The sequence below is a fragment of the Prionailurus bengalensis genome, chromosome B4 (assembly GCF_016509475.1).
Source record: "Prionailurus bengalensis isolate Pbe53 chromosome B4, Fcat_Pben_1.1_paternal_pri, whole genome shotgun sequence".
Lineage (NCBI taxonomy): Eukaryota > Metazoa > Chordata > Mammalia > Carnivora > Felidae > Prionailurus > Prionailurus bengalensis.
The window spans coordinates 75,837,233-75,861,029 of NC_057358.1; the positions used below are offsets into that span (position 1 = coordinate 75,837,233).

At 42.9% G+C, this 23,797-nt stretch overlaps 1 protein-coding gene and 1 long non-coding RNA gene across 4 annotated transcripts in view; one reads left to right on the forward strand and one right to left on the reverse strand.

The window, feature by feature from the left end:
• The first annotated feature begins 16 nt into the window (after window positions 1-16).
• Window positions 17-8,685, forward strand: LOC122472357. 2 transcript variants are annotated; one of them, XR_006294414.1, is made up of 3 exons: window positions 17-208; window positions 3,451-3,585; window positions 8,250-8,685. It is a non-coding gene; the product is annotated as an uncharacterized LOC122472357 (long non-coding RNA). The 2 variants fall into 2 exon arrangements; XR_006294413.1 differs by lacking the exon at window positions 8,250-8,685 and adding an exon at window positions 6,338-6,438.
• Window positions 8,686-10,469: 1,784 nt separating this feature from the next.
• The window catches only part of TUBA1B (tubulin alpha 1b), a 53,501-nt gene continuing 40,173 nt past the window's right edge, over window positions 10,470-23,797 (reverse strand). Inside the window, exons 1-4 of one of the 2 annotated variants that reach the window (XM_043561803.1) lie at window positions 13,786-13,937; window positions 12,196-12,418; window positions 11,904-12,052; window positions 10,470-11,633 (exon numbers count right to left, since the gene is read on the reverse strand). In XM_043561803.1, coding sequence (XP_043417738.1) covers window positions 10,653-11,633; window positions 11,904-12,052; window positions 12,196-12,418; window positions 13,786-13,788 — 1,356 coding nt within the window. In that variant the 5' untranslated portion in view covers window positions 13,789-13,937 and the 3' untranslated portion in view covers window positions 10,470-10,652. Of the gene's footprint in view, window positions 11,634-11,903; window positions 12,053-12,195; window positions 12,419-13,785; window positions 13,938-23,797 lie in introns of those variants that run through there. The other variant, XM_043561804.1, reaches the window with a different exon arrangement.

Genomic DNA, 23,797 nt, shown 5'->3' on the forward strand with positions numbered 1-23,797 from the left:
CTCGCCCCGTGGAAAGAGGCGGGATCTTTGGGGCCCTAACAGTGCCAGTTCTAAAACTAAACAACTGTCTCCTTCAGCTCCTGCTGTTCAGAGAGGTCTCTTCTCGCACTGCCAGAGCAACCAAGATTTTAATTTGACCGTGGTTAAATGACCCATTTGGACCAGGCCAGCCAGGCAGGATGGGAGAGCGCCATGGGGGTTCTGAAAGGTACCGCAGCCCAGTAACCCAAGGCCTGTAGCAGCATTTTCCGAAAAGGTGTTTATGTTGGGGTGGGGCCCCTCCGCAGCCAGGAGTTTTCACTCAGTAACTTTTGTGGGAGGCCTAGTGTGTGCTGGAGCAAATAGTGAAGAAAACTGCATAGAGAACCACAGAAATATCTTCTGAAACTTTGTGAGGAAATGCCCACGGGATCATTGCTTAATGGGACTGAGTCAAATGTTAGCTGACCACCTACTATGTGCCACTCACCTTACAGACTTCTATCTCATTTTTACATCACAACAGCCCCTCAGAGGACGGTGTGATTAGCACTTTAGAGATTAGAAAACGGTGAGAAGTTGTCACGTGCCCAAGGTCACACAATTAAGGAATGCCAGTTCTCTTCCTGCCACCTTGGAATATGCACTGTTTGGGAAGTTCCACCTTCATGGAGTTGAACTCGTCCTCTAAATTGGAGAAGGGAAACTCAAAAGAAGGGTTGAGTTTTGCAAAACCCCCCACTGAAGAAAAAGAGCCCGATTGTAACGGCCTAGACTGCATCCAGTTACCATCTGAGCAAAAGTCAGGGGCCAGAATTAACAGCTGAATTCTGTACCCTGGTTAACTTCTCTGGAGCAAGTCATTTTTGTCCCTTCTTTGTTTGCCCAGTGATTTGCAGTAGGATCTTGGGAAATAAAATTAATGTACTTGTATATATGTGCACATACCAAATATATATGTGTGTATACACACACACACACACACACACACACACACACACACACATCTGTCTTTGGTGACAGCAAGATAATGAGAGGAGCTAAGGAGTTGATTTCCCTCTTAGCAACTAAGCTTAGGGTGGAGAGAACATCAGTGGGAAGAGGGGGTAGTTACAAAGAGATGAAGATCGCTGGTTGGGTCCTGGGATCTGCTGCAAGGAAGGAAAAGTGAGCACAGGGAGGTGGCTTGGGCTATTGAGTGTGTTTTGGGGATAACCATATTGTGTTTTGTTTGGCTTCCAGTGTTTTTTTTTTTTTAACAAATTTGAACAAACCTATAAAAATCAGGACACCTTAAGAATTTAGATTTCTGTCTCTTAAATAGAAGATCTGGCAGAACTGGGCAACAAGGACATATGACCCTATAGATGGGGCAGGATGTGCTCTTGTCTTTCACAGTCTTTATCACGGGGGAAGCGCTAACACCTCACCAGTGTTTCCACTTACATTGTCAGCCCAGCTGTGCATTTGAGGTTGTAACCTATGAGCTAACCCCTCTCTACTGCTTCAACTTGGTACCATCTTAACCCCAGCCTTTGGTCAACTCCTGGTGGACATGGTCAAGCTCTTTTCTTCCTTAGGGCTCTGTATTTGATGTTGCCTCTGCCCAGAAGGCTTTCCTCTTCCTCTCCTCCTTCCCTATTCAGTTCTGGCTGATTTAAATCTCAGGTTTGAGCTTAAATGATAATTGTCCAGAGGAGTCTTCCCTCACTAACTTATCTAAAGCAAACTAATTTTCTCATATTATTTATAACAAATGGTTATAGCTTGATTTGTTTGCATTTGTTTGTCCTGTCCTCCATATAGGCTTGTAAAGGGGAAGAATCATTTGTCTTGAATGTAGTTATTTCCTTAGCCCTTAGCCATGTACCTAATACATGCAAATATTAACAAATGTAGTGAGAAAAGATGGCAGGCATTGCTAATAATCAGAAGTCCTGGGTTCTAGTTCTAGCACTGTCATCCTGGACTATATTTAATCTCATTTGCAAAACTAGAACACCCTTCAGATTGCTTCTAAATCTAAAAATCTAATGTTCAACGTCCTTTGCAGTTTACAATGTGCTGTGACATCACCCAAGCCACAGACTATTAAATCTGATTCTTACAACAGCTGGTTGACATAGATTCTGCTTAGAGACTTATCACCTTCTAGAATGTACAGATATGTACAACTGAAGTGAACTTTAAAAGGCAAAATATCAATAAACATATCAACTTGGAACTGCATGGTAGAAGACAAGCTCAGAATAGAGAGAATCTAGAATACTTCCTAGAGAAAGTGGTTTCAAGCCCAGGGGAAATCTGATTTATTTGCTCACAAGTCTTTGAGCCCTTGTTTACAAATCCATTGGAAGCCAATAACTGTCTTTTCACTGCCTATATTTAGAATTGGCAAGAGATTCCAAGATTACTGAGTTACCACTCAGAAAACTATGCAAAAAGACACTCCCTAATATCTTTTTAAACTTACCAAATCTCACTTTGTCCAAATCCTATCTACTTCCAAGGCTCAACTTGCCAATAATGTAATGTCTTTTCTTCCATTCTTTCCTGAAGGGATTTTTGTCTGTACCATTTCAGCTATCTAGTTCAGTGAACAATTAGGCATATATGCACTATTTTATAACATTATCTTGAGCTATTATTTAAATCTTTTTTATTGTTTAAATTTACCTGCATTTATATCTTTTCTCCTTTCCTCTTTCCTTCAAGTTGGAAGGAAACAGTTGGAAACCTGTATTTGGCTTCTGATGCATCCTTTTCTGTCCAACCTCAGTGCAGTTCTCATAGTAAACACTCAGTGTTAATGGATTTGATCTGCTTATGAGATTAGTTACCCATTCTTAGTAGAGAAGGGGTAACTAATTATGGAGAGTTAATTTCAATTTCTTCAAGCATAACAAGGAACAGAACTAATCCACATTGAGCCTCCACTAAGTGCTAAACATTAATAGATACTTTTCATAGATTATTCAGTGACAAAAGGACCCTAAAAAATAGACTTTATTCTTTTATGGATGAGGAATCAGTTTAAAGAGATTAACTTGTACAAGGGCCAACTATAGTAAGGGTTGAGCTAGGGTTTGAACTCAGCCTGTCTGATTCCAAAGCTTCCCTTTTTCCGGATGTTCTGCTGTTGCCTCTTTGTGGATATACCCCCCACTTCTGTAGTCTCTTCATTACTATACTGCTTAGATATTCAGTGTAATAGAAAGCTAAAACTTGAGGGGCGCCTGGGTGGCTCAGTCGGTTAAGCAGCCGACTTTGGCTCAGGTCATGATCTCGTGGTCTGTGAGTTCGAGCCCTGCCTCAGGCTCTGTGCTGACAGCTCAGAGACGGGAGCCTGCTTCAGAGTCTGTGTCTCCCTCTCTCTCTAGCCCTCCCCCATTTGTGCTCTGTCTCTCTGTCTTTCAAAAATGAATAAATGTTTGAAAAAATTTTTTAAAAAAGCTAAAACTTGAATTTCAGTACCCTCAAGAACCCTGGGAAGTGCCCCCCCCCCCACATCTGAGGCCACCTTTGACCTTCCAAATGATGAAGACTTATTGCTGAGCTGCATCTTGAGAGGCACAGACAGAAGACCAGAGACATCCGCTCCCCAAGGTGACTGGGGCAGGAGAGAGACAGAGAGGGGGATTTGGAAAAGCTACCCTTTTCTTTAAACAAGAAACTTTCCACGCTATGAGTGATCTTCATTTTCTCTTTGCTTACCTGTATGTCCTAATTTTCCCCGAGAGAACACAGTAAGTACAGAAAAAAATCTTGCTACCTTCAGGGTGATTTTATGCCCAGGACTTCCTGGGACTTCAGGAAGATTTCATCCAGCTCTGAGGTGAAAACGCTATAGACTATGATATTTTGCGTGAATTTTGTTTTTACATGTCCCAAATTAATGTTAGTCAATTTTACCTCAAAAAAAAATTCTTTTGTTAGACCCTAATCCACTGATGTCATGGTATTAGGAGGTGGGGCCTTTGAGAGGTAATTATGTGTAAATGAAATACAGCTCCCTTGATGTAATTAGTGTCCTTATAAGAAGAGAAAGAGACTAGAGCTTTCTCTCTCTGACCTGTGAGGACATAGCAAGTAGGCAAGCCAGGGAGGGTGCCCTCACCAGACACCAATTCTTAGACTTCCCAGCCTCCAGAACTATGAAAAATAAAAGTTTGTTAAGCCATCTAGTCTATGGTATTTGTTATAACAGCCCAAGCTAAGGCTGTAAACCTCCTCCTTTCTCTGATGGAAATTGCACCAGCTCCTAGAAATGGACTAGCAGCTTTGGGATTGCCCTCCTGTCTAAGGTACCAGGGAAGCCAGAAAACCAGAGGTTCCTTTTAGGTAAGTCCTCACTGGTCTGAGAACTTGTTGGCAGGCATTAGAGGAAGAGTTTAAGAAACATGTTTTGAGAGATTCTGTTCCTTTGTCCCTACTCATCTCTGACCTCTCCAAAAATATTTGAGAAAACAGTCATAATGAAAGATTGGCTTAGAGATAGCAGGAAACTTTGTGAAATCCTGGATTCTGGGGATGGAAAGAGATCTTAGAAATCTTTAGTTCTTTCTCCCTGTTTGCCATTCACAACATGGATGACATAGTGACTCATTGTTGGTCCTAGCTAATTATTAGAAAGTAAGCTGCAATATTTTCCCCCATCCTTTGCTGTGCCCTCCGGGGTTTTGAGGAATAAGGCTCTTGCCATTTCTGGACAGCAGATCTTCATTGGGTTTCTCTTTTCTAATCTAAACATCCTCAGTTCTCTGAACTCCTCTACCCAAGACTCCTTAGCATTCCACTCACCTCTTAGAGGGAACTTTCTTGCCTGTCTGTATCCTCTTTGAGGTTCCCAGTACTGGACAAACAGTTTGCATAGCAGGGTAACCAGTGAAGAGGATGGTGGGAATGCTCTCCTGCCTAGTTTTGCATACTGATGTAGAGATGGGATATCTAAGGTGACACCAGCCCGTTTTGACAGCTGGGTCACACTTTGGCCCCTGGCACACGTTAATTTGGTCAGTGTGAGCGAGTAGAAGCTCCTGCATGCTAGTATCATAAGACACTCGAGCTGGGCCAGAGGGAGTTAAGAGATCTATTTACGAAGAGTCTTTAGAACAGCTTTCCCTTCCACCTCCATTTAATGTCACTATCTACAGTGGTGTCTTCCAGAGGCATCTTTGGGCCTGGGAAAGGGGGAGGCGGGGAGGGAAGGCAGTGGAGGGACAGTCATCTCTAGCTTTCAGAGTTAAAAATTTTGAATCTTTGTTCTTGCCCCAAATTAATTCTTGAAATATTTGTTGAGTGCCATTCATGCACTAAGCACCAAGCTAGATACTGGCAATATAGTGGTGAGCACAACAGATGTAGAGCTTATAAAATCTGATAGGGGAAAAATATATTAAATAAATAATCACACAAATAAGTATATAATTCCAAAATGTGATCAATGCTTTAAGAGAAAAGTAGAAAGTTCTATTCAGATGTATAATGGGAAATCTGACCTACCCTGACCTAATCTTTAAGTCCTTGAAGAGGTAACACTTAAGTTTCCATCATCAAAGGAAGAGTATGAGTTAACTAGACAAAGAGGTGGGGGCAGTTATGGTTGGTAAAGTTATGATAGGTAGAGGGAAGAGTGAAGGTCCCAGGCAGGAATGACACGATGAGCCTGATTCCATCACAGTTGGACATAATAACATATAGCAAGCTGTCACTTGGGACATGGGTTGGTCAGCTGAGGGATGGGTGGGGAAAGACATTTATTTTGGTTTATGGACCAGATGGCAGAGAGGAAGTAGCTGGGCCTCACAACACAATGATCAGTATCTACATGATAATTTCTATATCATCAGGTAGTTATTGACTTTGTGTCCGTAATGAGTTCAGATTGATCTGGCAGTCTCCCTTACTACATGTTGACCCCAAGGCCATGTTTTTATATCTATCCAACCCTGGAGAGTACCCTCGAGGCAGGAACTGAAGTTAAGAGCTGGGGTATGGGAGTTCCTAAATCCTGTGGCTGCCTGATTCATAATGGCTAGCACGAGGCCCAGCTGCCTCTAGGAAGCGACAGAACAAAAAATGACAAGCCAGGGATGCCAAGTCAGTCACTTCCTGTTTATTACGTATCTTTTATGCTCAGGTCCAAGGTGACAGGGCAGAGTTCACAAATGTGAGCTCAGCTCTTCTGGGCAGAGAACTTGTTGTCAGTGGTGCCATCTGCAGGGCATTCACGAATTTGCCAGGAATTTGTTGGATTGGAAAGGGAAAATGCCCTTTTCTCTTCTCTCTCATTCAAGTCTCTTAATCTGAAAGGTACAATAGGGCTGAAAGACTCCTATTCCTTCTGATGTTTTGGCAGGCAATTGAAGGCCTCTGGTCCTACCAGGCCAGGCTGATCAGAGGGCTGGTATCACTTCCCTTCTTCTCTGCCAATGATATCTGTTATTTGGAAAAAGAAAAAGGAAAAATGAGGCACTGAGCTCCTCTCATTTTAAGGTCACCTCAAAGTGGCTAAGGATACTACGTTGTGAAGGTATTTAAGCATGCTGGTGTTTAAAAAAAAGGTGGGTGGGTATAAATTGAAAGTCTTCATGTAGTTAAGGTGAATGATCATTATGATTATTGTTATCATCATCATCATCATCCTTACCATCTCTAAGTAAACCCTTCTTGGGTTTTACTTATGTCTCTTTCTTTTCTAAATAGATTGCTCATTTTCCTTTGCCAGTGGCTTTGGCATCTCACTGAGTTGAGCTGTCAAGTCCTGGGTACCTTGCCCCTCATCTCCTAAGCTTAGATGCACATCTCTAAACTTCAAGTCCTTCCAGATGTGATTGTACTATTCACCACCCTCTTCTGAGAAAGGAAGAATGGGAATCTGTAGTGCAAAAGGGAAAATAGGCCTAGAAGGTTAAGAGACCCTGACTAATGACAGAACAAAAAGTCAGGTGTCTCCGTCTGTTTCCCAGTCCTTCCTTTCTACCCTGAAACTCAACTCCTCAGGAGATGCTTAAAGAGACCTGGGCCTGGAAACAGAATGAATACATTTTACAAACCCCTTGGGTTTAATGTTGATATTGAATAGAATAATAAAGAATCTGTCCTAGGGGGGAAATAAACAGTCTTTATTTTTACTTCCATTAGAGCATTCCATGGGCCATAATCATGGCCAGGCATTGTGCTTGCTGCCAGGGCAGAGATATAGATAATCAGACCCCAGTGCCCCCCAAAGGAATACTTGATGGCATTTCTTGGCTGCCTTGGCATTTCATTATAGGCATCCCCCCTGCCTCCTTCCCCCAGTCTCCCACTTGGTACTTCATGTCACCAAAGGTTTTGAGTACTTGTAACTACTAATCATCATTTCGACATATAAGATGATTGGGAACAGAAGGGACAGAGGGAATACTGAACTCAAGCAGCCAGTTGGATCAGTAACGACATAATTAGAGTATAGAGAGGATTAGATAGTCCAGGAGGAATGTAGATAGGAGGTGTTTATTCTAAAGGATAGCTTAAATTAAGACAACAAAAAAATTTTTTTTGAGCTTGAACTGTAGAAAATGGAAAATCTCTCTAAAGTAGAGGTTTCCTCCTTTTTATTTATTTATTTTAAAATTTAAAAAAATTTAAATTTTCTTTTGAAAATGTTTATTTTTGAGACAGAGAGAGAGAGAGAGAGAGAGAGAGAGAGAGAAAGAATCTGAAGCAGGCTCCGTGCTGGCAGTGCAGAGTCCACCAAGGGGCTCAAACTCACAAACTGTGAGATCATGACCTGAGCTGAAGTCAGAAGCTTAACCGACTCAGCCACCCAGGTGTTCCAGTTATTATTCCTTATTAAAAAAAAATTTTTTTTGAGAGAGTGCACACGAGAGTGGGGGAAGGGCAGGAGAGGATGGGAGAGAATCTTAAGCAGGCTCAATGCTGAGCATGGAGCCCAATGTGGGGCTTGTTCCTGAGATCAAGACCTGAGCTGATATCAAGAGTCAGGCACTTAACTGAGCCACCCAAATGCCCCAAGATTTTATTTTTAAGTGATCTCTACACCTAACACGGGGCTTGAACTCACAACCCTGAGATCAGGAGTCACATGCTCCTCCAACGAAAGCAGCCAGGCACCCCAAGCTTCCTCCCTTTTAAAAAATCAAATATATCAAGCATACAGGGAAAAAAAGGATAATATAAGTGGTATTGTTCTATACTATAGAAACGTTAAGATTTAAGGGTTTGTATGTAACTCCCACTGATTCTTCTCTCTTGTCAATGTGCAGTTTTCTCCCCCACTGAACAGGACTGACATGTAACAAATAGGATATTGTAGAAATGAGAGTGTGAGTTGCAAGGTTAAGTCCTAACACTGTAGTTTCCAACTTGTCCTCTCTTGGATCACCCATTCTGGGGGAAGCCTGTTCCCATGTCCTAAAGACACTCAAGCAGCCCTATTGGAGAGAGGTCCATCTGGTGAAAGAACTAAGGCCACCTGCCAACAACCAGCACCAACTTGCAAGATGGGCAGGTGAACCACCTTGGAAAATAAATCTTCCAGTCCCAATGAAGCATTCAGGGAACTGCAGCCTCAGTCAACATCTTGACTACAACCTTATATGAGAAATCCAGAGACAGAATTATGCCAGCTAAACCACCACCGAATTCCTGACCCTCAGAAACTTCCTGAAGTAATACACATATATTATTTTAAACCACAAAGTTTTGGGGGCAATTTGTTATGTGGCAATAGATAAAATTGCAAACAACTACATACCTACTACCAGCTTGTCATCTTAGCATTTGGTTTATTTATTACAGATTTTTAATTTTCTTTTTTAACATTTTTTATCAAATTTTTTTGTTTTTATTTATTTTGAGACAGAGACAGGGTGAATGGGAGAGTGGCAGAGAGAGAGAGGGAGAGAGAGAGAATCCCAAGCAGGCCCATGCTATTAGCACAGAGCCTGACGTGGGGCTCAAACTCATGAAACCATGAGATCATGACATGAGCCAAAGTCAAGAGTCGGATGCCTAACTGACTGAGCCACCCAGGCTCCTAGATTTTTAATTTTCTTAAAAATATAAACCCCCCACCTCCAACACACACACAAAACCCATTCAAAATAGAACAGATGCAGTTGAAACTCTGGCTTTATCCTGTCCCTGCCTTGTGCCTCAGGTCTCTGAAAAGGCATCACTGCCCACGCTCTATGGAATGTGTGCTTACTTCCCTGATTTTAGGCCATCCAGGCCGTCTTCCTGAAGAGCAAACTGTTCTCCACATTGATTTGTTGTTGTTTCCCAGGCTCTGGCCTAGCTACTTTTCCTTCTTGTTTTGCAGAAAAGAACAGAGAGGGATATTTCAGAGGGTCTTCAGATGGCTCACATAACCGACTTCCTTTGTGAGTTCAGCACTAACTCAAAATCTTCAATCCCCATTTGGTCACTAATTCAGTTTAGGGTTCCTCATGGTACTTTAAGGCCCTGGCATTTGCCTTCCCGAGACCTGTGGTGGCTGCATTTGTGTTATCAGTCTACAGTGTCACCCAAGAGAGCTTTCTCTCAGAAATATGTGACAAATCAGATCATTTCTTTCAGGAGTAGAGAACTATTTTGTAAATTTGTAGGGAAAAAAATGGAAAAATTTTGGTATTCCCTACTCTTTAAACCAAGGATCAACATCTCCAGCCAAACTTAATAGTCCCTATACTTCCTGAATTTCAAATGTACGTTTTCTCTAAACCGTCTATCTGCATCCTGTTTGCCTGTCTTCTCCATAGTCATTTAAATGCAGCCAAACTATATACTTGAAAGAATGTACAGTATGTTGGGGCACTTGGGTAGCTCAGTTGGTTGTATTGGAATCTTGAATTTGGCTCAAGGCATGATCTGTTTTTGAGTTAAAGCTGTGTGGGGCTCTGCTGAGCCTTAGGACTCTCTCCTGCCCCTGCCCCTCCACCCCCCCCCCACAAATAAACTTAAGAAAAAATGTATGCTACACCAAGTACTGTAAATTATTAACCCTATCCTAACCTGTACAATGTTGCCACTTCACCGTCTCCTAAAGCACTGCTCTTGCAAACATCCATAGCTTTGTTTTTCCTATACGCATGCCTCATTTGGTTTTCCCCTATGGTAGGATTTTTATCACCAGGAATTCTGATCCTGCCACTCCTCCCTCCCAATAGGATAGGGCTAGAAACAGCTTTCACCTCCTTGTGGTCAAATGTTCATCTAGCCAGCCATTTTGTTGTACAAGGGTTATTTTTCCGAAACCCCCTTTGACCTGCATTCTGAAACTGAGGTGGTATTAACACATCAGTGTCAAAATCTAGCTCTCCTGCTTTTCCAGTCCAGTGTGCTCTTTTCCCCATACAGGCAGCTACACAGAAAGTGGGATCCTTGGTATTACGACCCTGTTGCAGACTATCTTCCAGATGTAGATGAGTGGTAGTACATCTTGAATTGGAGAAAGCAATTTAGAAGAAGCACAGAAGTCAAACTTCCTTTCATAAAGCCTTTACTTTGAGACATGATGCAAAAAATCTGACAGGTACACATGGAAAAGTAAGACATGGTCACAGTTAAAAGTGAAGACAATCTAACCAGAAGCTTTAATGCCTGTCAGCTAATGTTGAAGCTTAAGTTCTGAGTGTGACATGCTGCAGGGTTGAAAGGAATGGTAATTAGTATTCCTCTCCTTCCTCTTCACCCTCTCCTTCAACAGAATCCACACCAACCTCCTCATAATCCTTCTCAAGGGCAGCCATGTCCTCACGGGCCTCAGAAAACTCTCCTTCCTCCATGCCCTCACCCACATACCAGTGAACAAAGGCACGCTTGGCATACATCAGGTCAAACTTGTGGTCCAGGCGAGCCCAGGCCTCAGCAATGGCTGTGGTGTTGCTCAGCATGCACACAGCTCGCTGTACTTTGGCCAGGTCTCCACCAGGTACCACAGTGGGAGGCTGGTAATTAATGCCAACTTTGAAGCCAGTGGGGCACCAGTCCACGAACTGGATGCTGCGCTTGGTCTTGATGGTGGCAATGGCAGCATTGACATCTTTGGGAACCACATCACCACGGTACAACAGGCAGCAAGCCATGTATTTACCATGGCGAGGGTCGCATTTCACCATCTGGTTGGCTGGCTCAAAGCACGCATTGGTGATCTCTGCTACAGAAAGCTGTTCATGGTAGGCTTTCTCAGCAGAGATGACAGGGGCATATGTGGCCAGAGGGAAGTGGATGCGGGGATAGGGCACCAGGTTGGTCTGGAATTCTGTCAGATCCACATTCAGGGCTCCATCAAATCTGAGGGAAGCAGTGATGGAAGACACAATCTGGCTAATAAGGCGGTTAAGGTTAGTGTAGGTTGGGCGTTCAATATCGAGGTTTCTACGACAGATGTCATAGATGGCCTCGTTGTCTACCATGAAGGCACAATCAGAGTGCTCCAGGGTGGTGTGGGTAGTGAGGATGGAGTTGTAGGGCTCAACGACAGCAGTGGAAACCTGGGGGGCTGGGTAAATGGAGAACTCCAGCTTGGACTTCTTGCCATAATCGACAGAGAGACGTTCCATCAGCAGGGAGGTGAACCCGGAACCAGTTCCCCCTCCAAAGCTGTGGAAAACCAAGAAGCCCTGAAGACCCGTGCACTGGTCAGCCTGTGAGAAAAAAGGAACAGAGAAGACAGATTATAATAGACCTTCCCAGAATTACAAAGCATTTCTTCACTTAAAACATCTTCATTGACGTTTATAAAATGACACCAAATAATTCATGTTGTAGTTGAAAATTTAAAAACCCAATCAAGGAATAATTTACCAGTTGTCCTCACTCCATTATATTTCTATTCTGTGTTTGAAAAGAAAAGATCGTATTTCAAATGTCTTCCTTAGGGTCATTATTTACTTTATTCTGGAGAACAAACATACCAGTTTCCGAATTCGGTCCAAGACAAGGTCGATGATCTCCTTGCCGATGGTGTAGTGCCCTCGGGCGTAGTTATTGGCAGCATCTTCCTTGCCTGTGATGAGCTGCTCAGGATGGAAGAGCTGGCGGTAGGTGCCAGTGCGAACTTCATCTGGAAGAGAAAAACAAAGCAGCCACCCGTCACTCACAACCTGCACACGCCTGCTCCACCCCAGGGTGTCAATGGAGCCCTCACGACAGACCTCCTGTGTCAAGAGCCCTGAGATCTCCCTTGGGTTACTGAGGCCAACTCACCAATGACTGTGGGTTCCAGGTCTACAAACACTGCCCTGGGCACATGCTTGCCAGCGCCCGTCTCACTGAAGAAGGTGTTGAAGGAGTCATCTCCTCCCCCAATGGTCTTGTCACTTGGCATCTGGCCATCGGGCTGGATGCCGTGTTCCAGGCAATAGAGCTCCCAGCAGGCATTGCCGATCTGAACACCAGCCTGGCCAACGTGGATGGAGATGCACTCACGCTGTGGAAAAGTAGGTTAAAAAAAAAAAAAAAAAAAAAAATCAGCATTAAACTAATCTAGTAGTGACTGTGAAGCAGAACAAAATAACTTAATCAATCTTACAAATGTCCCCTTCTAAAACTAGTTAAAATGTAACATCTTTTCTAGGAGAGAATCACTACACTTTTTAATCGGCATTGCTTTTAATGTATTTCTTTTCACCCTGTAAATTGGGAAGGCCTCGTTCCAGACCAAGAAAGCTTAGTCACAGCTTTCTCCTTTGGAGCACCAAGATAGGGGGGAGGCCATTCATCCAGTGCTCAGGCTTCAGAATTCCATTTTAGACTAGGCGGCCAGATTTCCGGGCAGCTACCATCACAGGAAGCACGTGGCCAGAACAGTGCAGAGGAAATGTCTGGCCACAGGGACAAAGGGCGGGGTTTTGCGGCACGGGATGAATGAGCAATTCAGGGTGTGTGCGCGCGCGCCCGCGCCCGCCTGCGGCCAGCGGGACCGCGCAGCTGCAGACACACGCATCGGCCACGTCTGCTGAGGTGCTACCTCGGCCAACCATCTTCTGCTCCCCCAGGCGCTAGGCTTAGCCTAGCACCCCCACATCAGTCAGGGCGCAGCAGGGGATTATCAGCAGCCCAGATCTGGACCAAGATCCGATTTCCATTCTCTCAAAATCCCTCACCGCCACCAGCTGCTCCTACACGCATTCCTAACATAGGTCAAGGGACAGATGGAGTCTAGAAGCTGTTGGGAGCAAATTATCCTAGTACGCTGGCGTACTGCAGCACACTGACACGGAGGATTCTCCACATGTAGCTTTTCTTTCGTTAAAAACAAAAAAAAAATTCAGGCAACAGACGACACGCCCTACAGTGGCGGACGCGCAGGGCCCCAGCGCGCACGCGCAGACTGCAGGGGCGGTCTCCCGCCGCTCCCTGGCGGGAAGCTAACGGTCGCGCGTGCGCTTTTGTATTCCGGCTCCTTCCCGCCTCCGCTCTTCTCGCTAAGGAGGAAGTGAGGGCGTGGAGAGCCCGCGCGCGCTCCCGCCAAAGGCCGGGGAAGGAAGGGGGGATGGGAACGCGCGGGAAAGGACTGTAGGGTCTCGGGTCACCGCACCCCGGAGTTAAGGGCTAATTGAGAGCCCCAACCACGGTCTGGGGAGCTGGGGCTCCGCCATCCCCTCCCAAAGACAGAGAAGAAAATGCGCCCCCCCCTTCCATGCCCCAGCCGTTCTCACTACTCCCACCCTCGCCTCGCTTTTCGCCCTCCAAAACGAGGAGCGCTGATCTCTGGCTAAAAGGCCGTCCGAGACCGCCTGGCTGGCTTTTCCCGTTTTTCCAGAGCGAGGGCGGCGCCGCGAGTGGTCCACTCACCATGGTGGCTAAGGGTTAGCAGGCGTAGGCGACAGGAGCAGACACCGGGTCCTGGTTACCGTCCCCGACAAGCTAAGAGTCGAGGTAAGTAACGCACTGAAGCGGGGGCGGTGCCGGAGCCACTTAAGTAGCGGTTCGGGGAGGGGCTGGCGGGCACAGGCGGTGCCACTGCCGCGGGCCCCTCCCCCGGCCCGGCGCGCCCACTCGGCGCCCGGCTCGGCCGCCGCAGAGGCGGGCTTCTTGGACCGGAGCCCCCTCCCCGCTCCGGGCCTGCTGGGCGGGGTCCGCCGCGCCTGCGGACAGCGAGCTCGGGTGCTGCAGTCTTTGGCGCATGGCTGCCAGGGCCTGGGCGGGGGGCGGGCAGCGGGCGCAGGTTCCGAAACCAGCCAACGTGGGAACGGGAAAGGAGGCTTGCCTTAATATGGACGAACCCTAAGACTTAAGAAGTCCATACAGTTTGAAAGATGAAGCACCATGAAATGCAGAAACTTCTGGTCCGGCTAGCTCAGCTGATTATTTTCATGTTGCCACAATCTGTCAGTGAGTTTTGCCTTTTTCTTTTCTCAGTTCCTTTAAAGGCAGGCAGTGCATTCTTTACCTACCTGGTAATATGGAGGATGCAAGGTTTAGAAAACAGACTAGTTTTATTTGGTTTATTGTAATGACTTGTTCGTTAAAGTAAGGTGCAAGACGTTGGAAGCAAAAGTATTTCAGTCATTCAAAAAGTAGTACCGAAGCAACGAACATCGAGGCTGTTAAAACGACTTACTAGGCCCCATTTTTAGACCTAAACCAACAACTTTATGGAACAGTCTTAGGGGCTTTTAAAATGGGAGGATATTCAAAGATACATTTCACGGGCACCTGACTAGCTCAGTCGCTAGAGCCTGTGACTCCAGATCTCGGGGTGGTGAGTTTGAGCCCCAAGTTGGGTGTAGAGATTCTTAAAAATAAAATCTTAAACAACAACAACAACAACAACAACAACAGAAAAACCCCACAACAACAACAACAACAACAGAAAAACCCCACAAAGGTACATTTCACATTCGGTAGCTGAATGGGAGTAGTGAGGACAGAAATTTGGGTAGAGAGGAAATTGTTTGACACCGAAGGATATTAGGAAGTAGGGAATCCTTGTGTTATATTTAGAGCTTTGTAAAACTCTATATAATAATAACTGCTTTCTGTTATGTCAAGATAGATCAGTTGGTTATGGCGCACTGCTTGGAGGCCCAGATAATAGTGGGTACCCCCTCCCCCCCCAGACCTCGCCCGTGCCTTTCAGGAGAGTCTATTACAAGACCGTAAACTATATATTGCTAACCCTTGTAAATGCATAAAGTGGTTAGTTAGGATGAAGTGTGGCTTTAAAATGGCCCTAGCAGAAACCTATTGCTGTTACACTGTTCAAGATATCCTTGCAGTGATATGTTAGTAACAAAAAGTAGACATAAAACAATAACAAATCATAGCTCAAATTCAGTTATTACTTTACTCAGATTTGGTAAAGCCTTCACCCTTCATATCAAATAACAAATTTACACTATTAATATGTGTGTGTAGTTTGTAATGAGACATATATATGTGTGTGTGTATATGTTTCTGATTTCATATATATTTCTAGTTTTATAAATATATATATATGATATCTCCACTTCTATGAACCTGGAATACAAACAAGGAGGTTTTCTTTTATTTCTAATAAATATATATTTTTTGTAATCCTGTTAAAAGGTTTTCAACTCAATATCCAAATTTACACACATTTTCCAAACTGGGTTACCAGGGACAGGAATATATTTAAATATTGTCTCACTTATTCTTAAAGGAGATAGAAAATGATTAGTTTGCTTGGCCCAGAAGAATGAATGTTAGGGAACCACCCTGCTTAACTCCATTTTGCTGTCTGCTCTGGATGAAAGCCATTTGGAAGCAGGCACCTCCCTTCTCCTAGCTCTCTGCAGAACCTTAGAGCTTTCACTGCAGAGATTTGCTCCTATGGGCCTATATGTTTCCCTAGACGCCTTCCTAAAATCATTAGCTTTGCTAGCCTTGTTTCTGTGAATTCCCCTGTTGTGAATGAGGAAGTATTTGAGGGGTTTTTTTAGGTCCCTGATGATACCTTGGTTTTTAGAGAGTGATTTAGAGCCAAAAAGGACTTTTAAATATTATCTAATCTGGTATCTTTAGGCCACAAAAAATATTGAATAATGCTAAGTATATTTTGCTACCTCTTTAGTACCTGAAAGGAAAAGCTGACATTTGTTTTTCTTTTGTACCCATATTAAACTTACATAGGTTTATTTACTTGTATTATATATAGATGTATATACTTTGTATATATTTAGCAACTAAATAGTAGTTATCTATTGCTGGGATATAAACAGTATTATCCACTGTCTTAACATTTTAACTGATTATATTATAGATCTTTCTTTTGTTGGACTATTTCAGGGCTTGTAACAATTTGCTTTGAGTTTTTGATGTAATGGAAATGTTGTGTTGGTGTTTGAGCCACTCCCATCTTTGCTACTTAATATTGTGGCCATTTGCTACTGTTTTAACTGTTCTATGCAGTCAGAACATTTTTGATAGTTCCATATTGTGGTTTAGACACAACAGTTCACTTTATATTTTGTTCCTTTAACCAGCTCTACAGGGAAAGACAAAAATAAGTAGCAATAACTTACCAAGCATCAACTATTTTCAAACATTTAGCCTTTATTCTTACTTATCATAGTGCTATAAATTTACATATACTATTTTGTGTTCTCTCCCTGCCCTCCCCCCCACCCCACCCGCCATGGTATAGGGGAAAGAAAATGGGTTTTGGATTCAGATAGTTCTAGACACAATTTTAATTTTGTCAGTTAATGGTAGTATGACTTTAGATCCTTAATTATCTTTCTCCAGTTTCATTTATGAATGAGAATCAGTATTAGTTTGAATCATCTTTTTCTCATATTGTCATATTCAAACCCATTAGTAAATTCTATCAGCTTTATTTTCCATAATATTCCCATCACTTATTATCACATTCCCTTATTTCATAGCATTTATAGAATCTGAAATTATCTTGTTTGTATGTTTATTTACCTGTTTAAAATTTCCCCCTAATGGCATGCAAACTCCATGTCTGTTTGTGTGGAAGCCAATCTTTGTTGCCCCTCTAAAAACCACCTTCTTCCATCCTTCTTTGCCAAGATAACCTCTCTCTCTTTTTACTTTCTTCTTCTTATTATTATTAGAATTTTTTTTAAGGTTTATTCATTTTTCAGAGACAGAGCATGAGCGGGGGAGGGGCAGAGAGAGAGGGAGACAGTCTGAAACAGGCTCCAGGCTCTGAGCTGTCAGCACAGAGCCCGATGCAGGGCCCAAACTCACAGATGGTGAGATCATGACCCGAGCTGAAGTCGGATGCCTAACCTACTCAGCCATCCAGGCACCCCTCTTCTTCTTATTTTTTAATGTTTATTTACTTTTGAGAGAGAGAGAGCGCAAGCAAGGGAGGAGCAGAGAGAGAGAGGGGACACAGAATGTGAAGGCTCCAGGCTCTGAGCTGTCAGCACAGAGCCTGATATGGGGCTTGAATCCACGAACCACGAGATCATGATCTAAGCTGAAGTCCGACGCTTAACTGACTAAGCCACCCAGGCGCCCCCACGCTCTCTCTTTTTAAAGGATATTTATGTGCTCCATCCCAGGGGACAAATCAAGGGAACCCTATTTCCTTTTACCAGTTGTTTACTTGCTTTTTCAGTCTCCTTATGATTGGACCCCAGTTCTGGCCAATGGAACATAAAGGGAAGTTGGCTAGGGTATTTCTGAATGGTTTTGAAAGAACACTTCAACTACCTCCATTTTGACCTCAGTCTGTAATTTTTTTTTTTTTTAAACAGGAAGATCTTTAAAAGTTTATTTATTTATTTTAGAGAGAGAGAGAGTGCACACACAAGTGGGGGAGGGGCAGAGAGAGAGGGAGAGAGAGAGAATCCCAAGCAGGCTCCGTGCTGTCAGCAAAGAGCCCAACTCGCAGATTACTCATACAAACAGTGAGATCATGAACTGAACCAAAATCAAGAGCTGGACGCTTACCTGACTGAGCTACCCAGGTATCCCCAACCCTCAGTCTGTACTTTCTAATTGATTAAATTCTTTTTTCCAAACCTCTCTCTCTCTCTTTTTTTTCTAATTTTATTTTTTGAATTTATATCCAAATTAGTTAGCATATAGTGCAACAATAATTTCAGGAGTATATTCCTTAATTCCCCTTACCCATTTAGCCCATCTCCCCTCCTACAACCCCTCCAGTAACCCTCTGTTTGTTCTCCATATTTAGGAGTCTCTTATGTTTTGTCCCCCTCCCTGTTTCTATATTATTTTTGCTTCCCTTCCCTTGTGTTCATCTGTTCTGTGTCTTAAAGTCCTCATATGAGTGAAGTCATATGATATTTGTCTTTCTCTGACTAATTTCACTTAGCATAATACCCTCTAGTTCCATCCGTGTAGTGGCAAATGGCAAGATTTAATTCTTTTTGATTGCCGAGTAATACTCCATTGTATATACATACATACCACATTTTCTTTATCCATCCATCCATCGATGGACATTGGGCTCTTTCCATACTTTGGCTGTTGTTGATAGTGCTGCTATAAACATTGGGGTGCATGTGTCCCTTTGAAACAGCATACCTGTATCCCTTGGATAAATACTTAGTAGTGCAATTCCTGGGTCGTAGGGTAGTTCTATTTTTAATTTTTTGAGGAACCTCCATACTGTTTTCCAGAGTGGCTGCACCAGCTTGCATTCCCATCAGCAGTGCAAAAGAGATCCTCTTTCTCTGCATCCTCGCCAGCATCTGTTGTTGCCTGAGTAGCTAATTTAGCCATTCTGACAGGTGTGAGGTGGTATCTCATTGTGGTTTTGATTTGTATTTCCCTGATGATGAGTGATGTTGAGCATTTTTTCATGTGTCGGTTGGCCATCTAGGTGTCTTCTTTGGAAAAGTGTCTGTTCATGTCTTTTGCCCATTTCTTCACTGGATTATTTGTGTTTTGGGTGTTGAGTTTGATAAGTTCTTTATAGATTTTGGATACTAACCCTTTATCTGATATATCGTTTGCAAATATCTTCTCCCATTCTGTCAGTTGCCTTTTAGTTTTCCTTCCTGATTCTTTCCTTTCCTGATTGTTTCCTTCACTGTGCAGAAGCTTTTTATTTTGATGAGGTCCCAATGGTTCATTTTTGCTTTTGTTTCCCTTGCCTCCAGAGACGTGTTGAGTAAGAAGTTGCTGTGGCCAAGGTCAAAGAGGTTTTTGCCTGCTTTCTCCTTGAGGATTTTGATGGCTTCCTGTCTTACATTTAGGTCTTTCATCCATTTTGAGTTTATTTTTGTGTATGGTGTAAGAAAGTGGTCCAGGTTCATTCTGCATGTCGCTGTCCAGTTTTCCCAGCACCACTTGCTGAAGAGACTGTCTTTATTCCATTGGATATTCTTTCCTGCTTTGTCAAAGATTAGTTGGCCACATGTTTGCGGGTCCATTTCTGGGTTTTCTATTCTGTTCCATTGATCTGAGTGTCTGTTTTTGTGCCAGTACCACACTGTCTTGATGATTACAGCTTTGTAGTACAGCTTGAAGTCTGGGACTGTGATGCCTTCTACTTTGGTTTTCTTTTTCAAGATTGCTTTGGCTATTCAGGGTCTTTTCTGGTTCCATACAGATTTTAGGATTATTTGTTCTAGCTCTGTGAAGAATGCTGGTGTTATTTCGATAGGGATTGCATTGAATATGTAGATTGCTTTGGGTAGTATTGAAATTTTAACAATATTTGTTCGGGGCGCCTGGGTGGCTCAGTCGGTTAAGCGTCCGACTTCGGCTCAGGTCACGATCTCGCGGTATGTGAGTTCGGGTCCCGCGTCGGGCTCTGTGCTGACTGCTCAGAGCCTGGAGCCTGTTTCAGATTCTGTGTCTCCCTCTCTCTGACCCTTCCCTGTTCATGCTCTGACTCTCTCTGTCTCAAAAATAAATAAACGTTAAAAAAAATTAAAAAAAAAAAACCACAATATTTGTTCTTCCTATCCAGGTGCATGGAATATTTTTCCTTTTTTTGTGTGTGTGTCTTCAATTTCTTTCATAAGCTTTCTATAGTTTTCAGTGTATAGATTTTTCACCTCTTTGGTTATATTTATTCTTAGGTATTTTATGGGTTTTGGTGTCTCTCTCTTTTTTAAGATTTTATTTTTTAAGTGATCTCTATACCCAACATGGGGTTCGAATTTACAATCCTGAGATCAAGTCGCAGGCTGTATGGACTGAGCTGCCAGGTGCCCATCAAACTTATCTCTTAACTCAGGCAAAAGACCCTGCGGGCAAAGCATCCCCCATGGGAACCAAAACTACCCCTTTGAGCAATAAGGACTGCCCTGAGCCAGCAGGACCCCTGGTGACTGACCCTAAGACAATGATCGGTTTAACCTTCACTGCCTGCCTGCACGTACCCACCAAACCTTTGCTCCACATTTTCCTTATATATACCTGGAAGTATTTTCAACACTTTGGAGACAGTCTTTGAGATGTTGGTCTGCTGTCTTCCCAGTGTTGCCCTCAATGAGGTAAATTCCTTTCTTCTTTCACCACCACTCGTTTCTCTGTCTTTGGGTTTTGTCAGTGGCGAGTAGTTGAACCTTATCTGTTTGGGACTCCCAGAGCCAGGTGCTCTTGCACCCCTGTGCCCCAACTACAGTTTTCCCCCTGATCAAAAGAGATTGCACCCTTGAGAAAAGCCCTTTTGTTTCTGGTCTTCCCTTTGCTTTCTGTTTTTGGAAATGTCCTATGAAGGTGTAATGCCTGCAGCCAATTTAAGACTTTCAGGGTCTTAATATAAAGACAATCAGAGAGGTGTGCTTGGGTGGCTCAGTTGGTTAAGCGTCTAACTCTTGTTTTTGGCTCAGGTCATGATCTCACAGTTTGTGGTTTGAGCCCTGCATCAGGCTCTGTGCTGACAGTGCTGAGCCTGCTTGGCATTATCTGTCTCCATCTCTCTCTGCCCCTCCACTGCTCGTTCTCTATCTCTCTCTCTCAAGATAAATAAATAAACATTAAAAAATCATTTATTTGTTTAAAAAAAAAAAGACAAAGAGATACCAATTCAGTGCTCTGGCACTGTGAAGCTGCTAAGCCAACCTTAAAACCACCTACCTCCAGATTTATTATTATACTAAGTGCCTAATTTGTCATTTGTTGTTGAATGCCAGACTTGGTGGTTGACTGGATACAGGGTTTGAAGGAAACTGAGGAATGGAGGTTAATTTTTAGGTTTTGGGTTTAAATAGCTGATTGAATGGTAGTGTTTTTCACTGAGATCAGAACACTGAAGGAAGAAGTGGATGTGAACTGAAGAAGGGACACAGGAGAAGCTAACAATTCAGCTTTTGTCTTGTTTTGAGGTTTAAGTGTCTGTGGTACGTATACCTGGAGATGTCCATTAGTCATATATGCAGGTATGGAGAGAGGAGAGAGATACAGATTTGAGAGTCTTCAGCATAAAGATGGTAACTAAACCGTGGAGATGGATAAGACCACTTGGGAAATATATAGAGCCAGGAGAGGAGTAGCCTTAGTAGAGAACTTGGCTTTAGTAGGGAACTGAAGAATGGCCTTATTCAAAATAGAGAAAAGGAACCTATAAAAGGAGTCTGAGAAGGAATGATTGGGGAAGTAGAACTGGGGGTCTCACAGGCCAAGGAAAGAAATGGTTTCCAGAAGAAGTGGTACAATACCAAATGCTGTAGGGAAGTTAAGTAGGGTAAAGACTACAAAGTGTTCTATATATATATTACATATATATATATATATATACAGAGAAAAATAATATGACTTCTTTTATTTATTTACTGGACAAATATTTATTGAGAGCTTACCACTCAAGTACTCCTTTTAAATGTTGGGTAGATACAACAATGAACAAAATATGTTCTTCCCCCCTCATGGAATTTATGTTTTAGTGAAGAAGAAAGAAAATAAATATGTAACACAGAGATGTGAAATATAATGTCAAGTACTAATGAGTGCTATGAGGAAAAATAAAGTGAAAAGAGATTAAAGTTAAGAAGAATGCTATTTTAGATAAAGTGATCTGAGAAGGCCTCCCTGAGGAGGTAGTTATTTGAACAAAGATCTGAATTAGGTGATAGAATGGGCATTTCAAGCAGATGAACATCAAGTGTAAAGCTTGAGGTTGAGCTTGTATGTCTTTTTAAAGCAATATCAATAAAGTCAGTGAGATATGAGCAGAGGAAGTGAGGGGGAGAGTATTATGAAATAAGATCTAAGAAGTAGCCAGTGCCTAGATCATGCAAGTGTCTTCCTATTAGCCATGGAAAGACTATGTTTTATTCTAAAAATAAGGGAAGCCATTACATAGTTTTGAGCAAAGCTGTGTAATATTCTATTTTAGACTTTAAAAGGAATTTTCTGGCTGTTATGAGAATAAACTATAGGAGGTTAAGAGTGGAATAAGGAGTATGAGTTGGAAGGGAATAACAGTAATGCAAGTAAGAGGTGATAGTTACTTGGACCAGGGTGCACCAGTGGTGGAGGTGGTAAAATAGGGTCAGTGTATGGATATATTTTGAAAGTAGTACTGGTAGGATTTATTAATGCATGGAACGTAGAGTGAGAAAGAAAGAGAGGAGTCAAACATGATCCTACGGTTTCTGGCCCAAGCAACAATGGGGAATACTGAAGGAGGAACAGGGATCAAGAAATGGAGGGAATCAGAAGTTCAGTTTTGGACATGTTAAGTTTGAGATGTAGGTATTAGTTATCTAGGTAGAAATGGTGATTAGGCAGTAGGCTAAGGTGCAGAGAAGTCACACTGGAAGTAAATTTAGGAGTCATCAGCATGGAAACTGGGTGACATCACCTAGGAAGAAAGTGTAGATTCAAAGAGGACCAAAGGGGTGCCTGGGTGGCTCAGTCGGTTAAGCATCTGACTCTTGATTTTGGCTCAGGTCATGATCTCACAGTTTGTGAGATGAGCCCTGAGTTGGGCTCTGCGCTGACAATGTGAAGCCTGCTTGGGATTCTCTCTCCTTCTCTTTCTGCCCCTCTCCTGCTCACACACTCTCTCTCTCTCTCAGTCTCTCTCTCAAAATAAATATATAAACATTAAAAAAAATAAAAAAGGACCCAAGATTGAACCCTGGAGCCCTTCAGGTTTTAAAAATGAGGAAGAAGACCCTGTAGTCAAAAGTGAGAAAGATCAGCCAGTGGTATAGGAAGAAAAACATGAAGAGTGTGGTGTTCTGGAAACCAAATGAAGAAAGTGTTTCAAGCAGGAGAGTGCAAACTGTGTCAAATTCTTTTGGGAAGTTAGGTAAGATAAGGTCAGAGAGTTGGCTAATAGATTTGGCAGTGTGGATGTCACCTGTGACCTGGGCAAGAGTGGCATTGAGAGAGAATGCAAGGTGAGGAAGTGGAGAAAATGGGATAAAAACCTCTTTTGAGGAATTTTGCTTTAAGGGAGTTAAGGAGGATAGCTGGGATAGCTGGATAGGGATGTTCAATAAAGGAAAGGTTTTTTTTTTTTAAAAGATGGGAGATAGTTTAACATGTGTGTTTGCTAGTGAGAAGAAATAAAAGAGGGGGAAATTAATGATGTGAGGAAAAGGGGGGATCAATTAAGGAGCAAAGTTTTAGACTAGACTAGTGAAATGGGAAGGGATCCAGTGTGCCACTGAAGGGGTTAACCTTGGAGAGGAGCACAATAGTTTTTCCACTGACACATAGGAGGAAGCAGAGTATGAGTACAGGTTCAGATTGGCAGTTAGATTTGGTGATGGGAACACTGGAATTTTTCTTTTGGTGGCTTCTTTTTTCTTCCCACCCCAGTGAAATAGCAAAACAGGGAATTTCTCCTTACTCTCTCCCTGTTTCTTAATCACAGCAGAACCCTGATTTTGTTGGGAGCTAGGTGCCAAGTTTCTGTTTCAATTACACAAGGGAT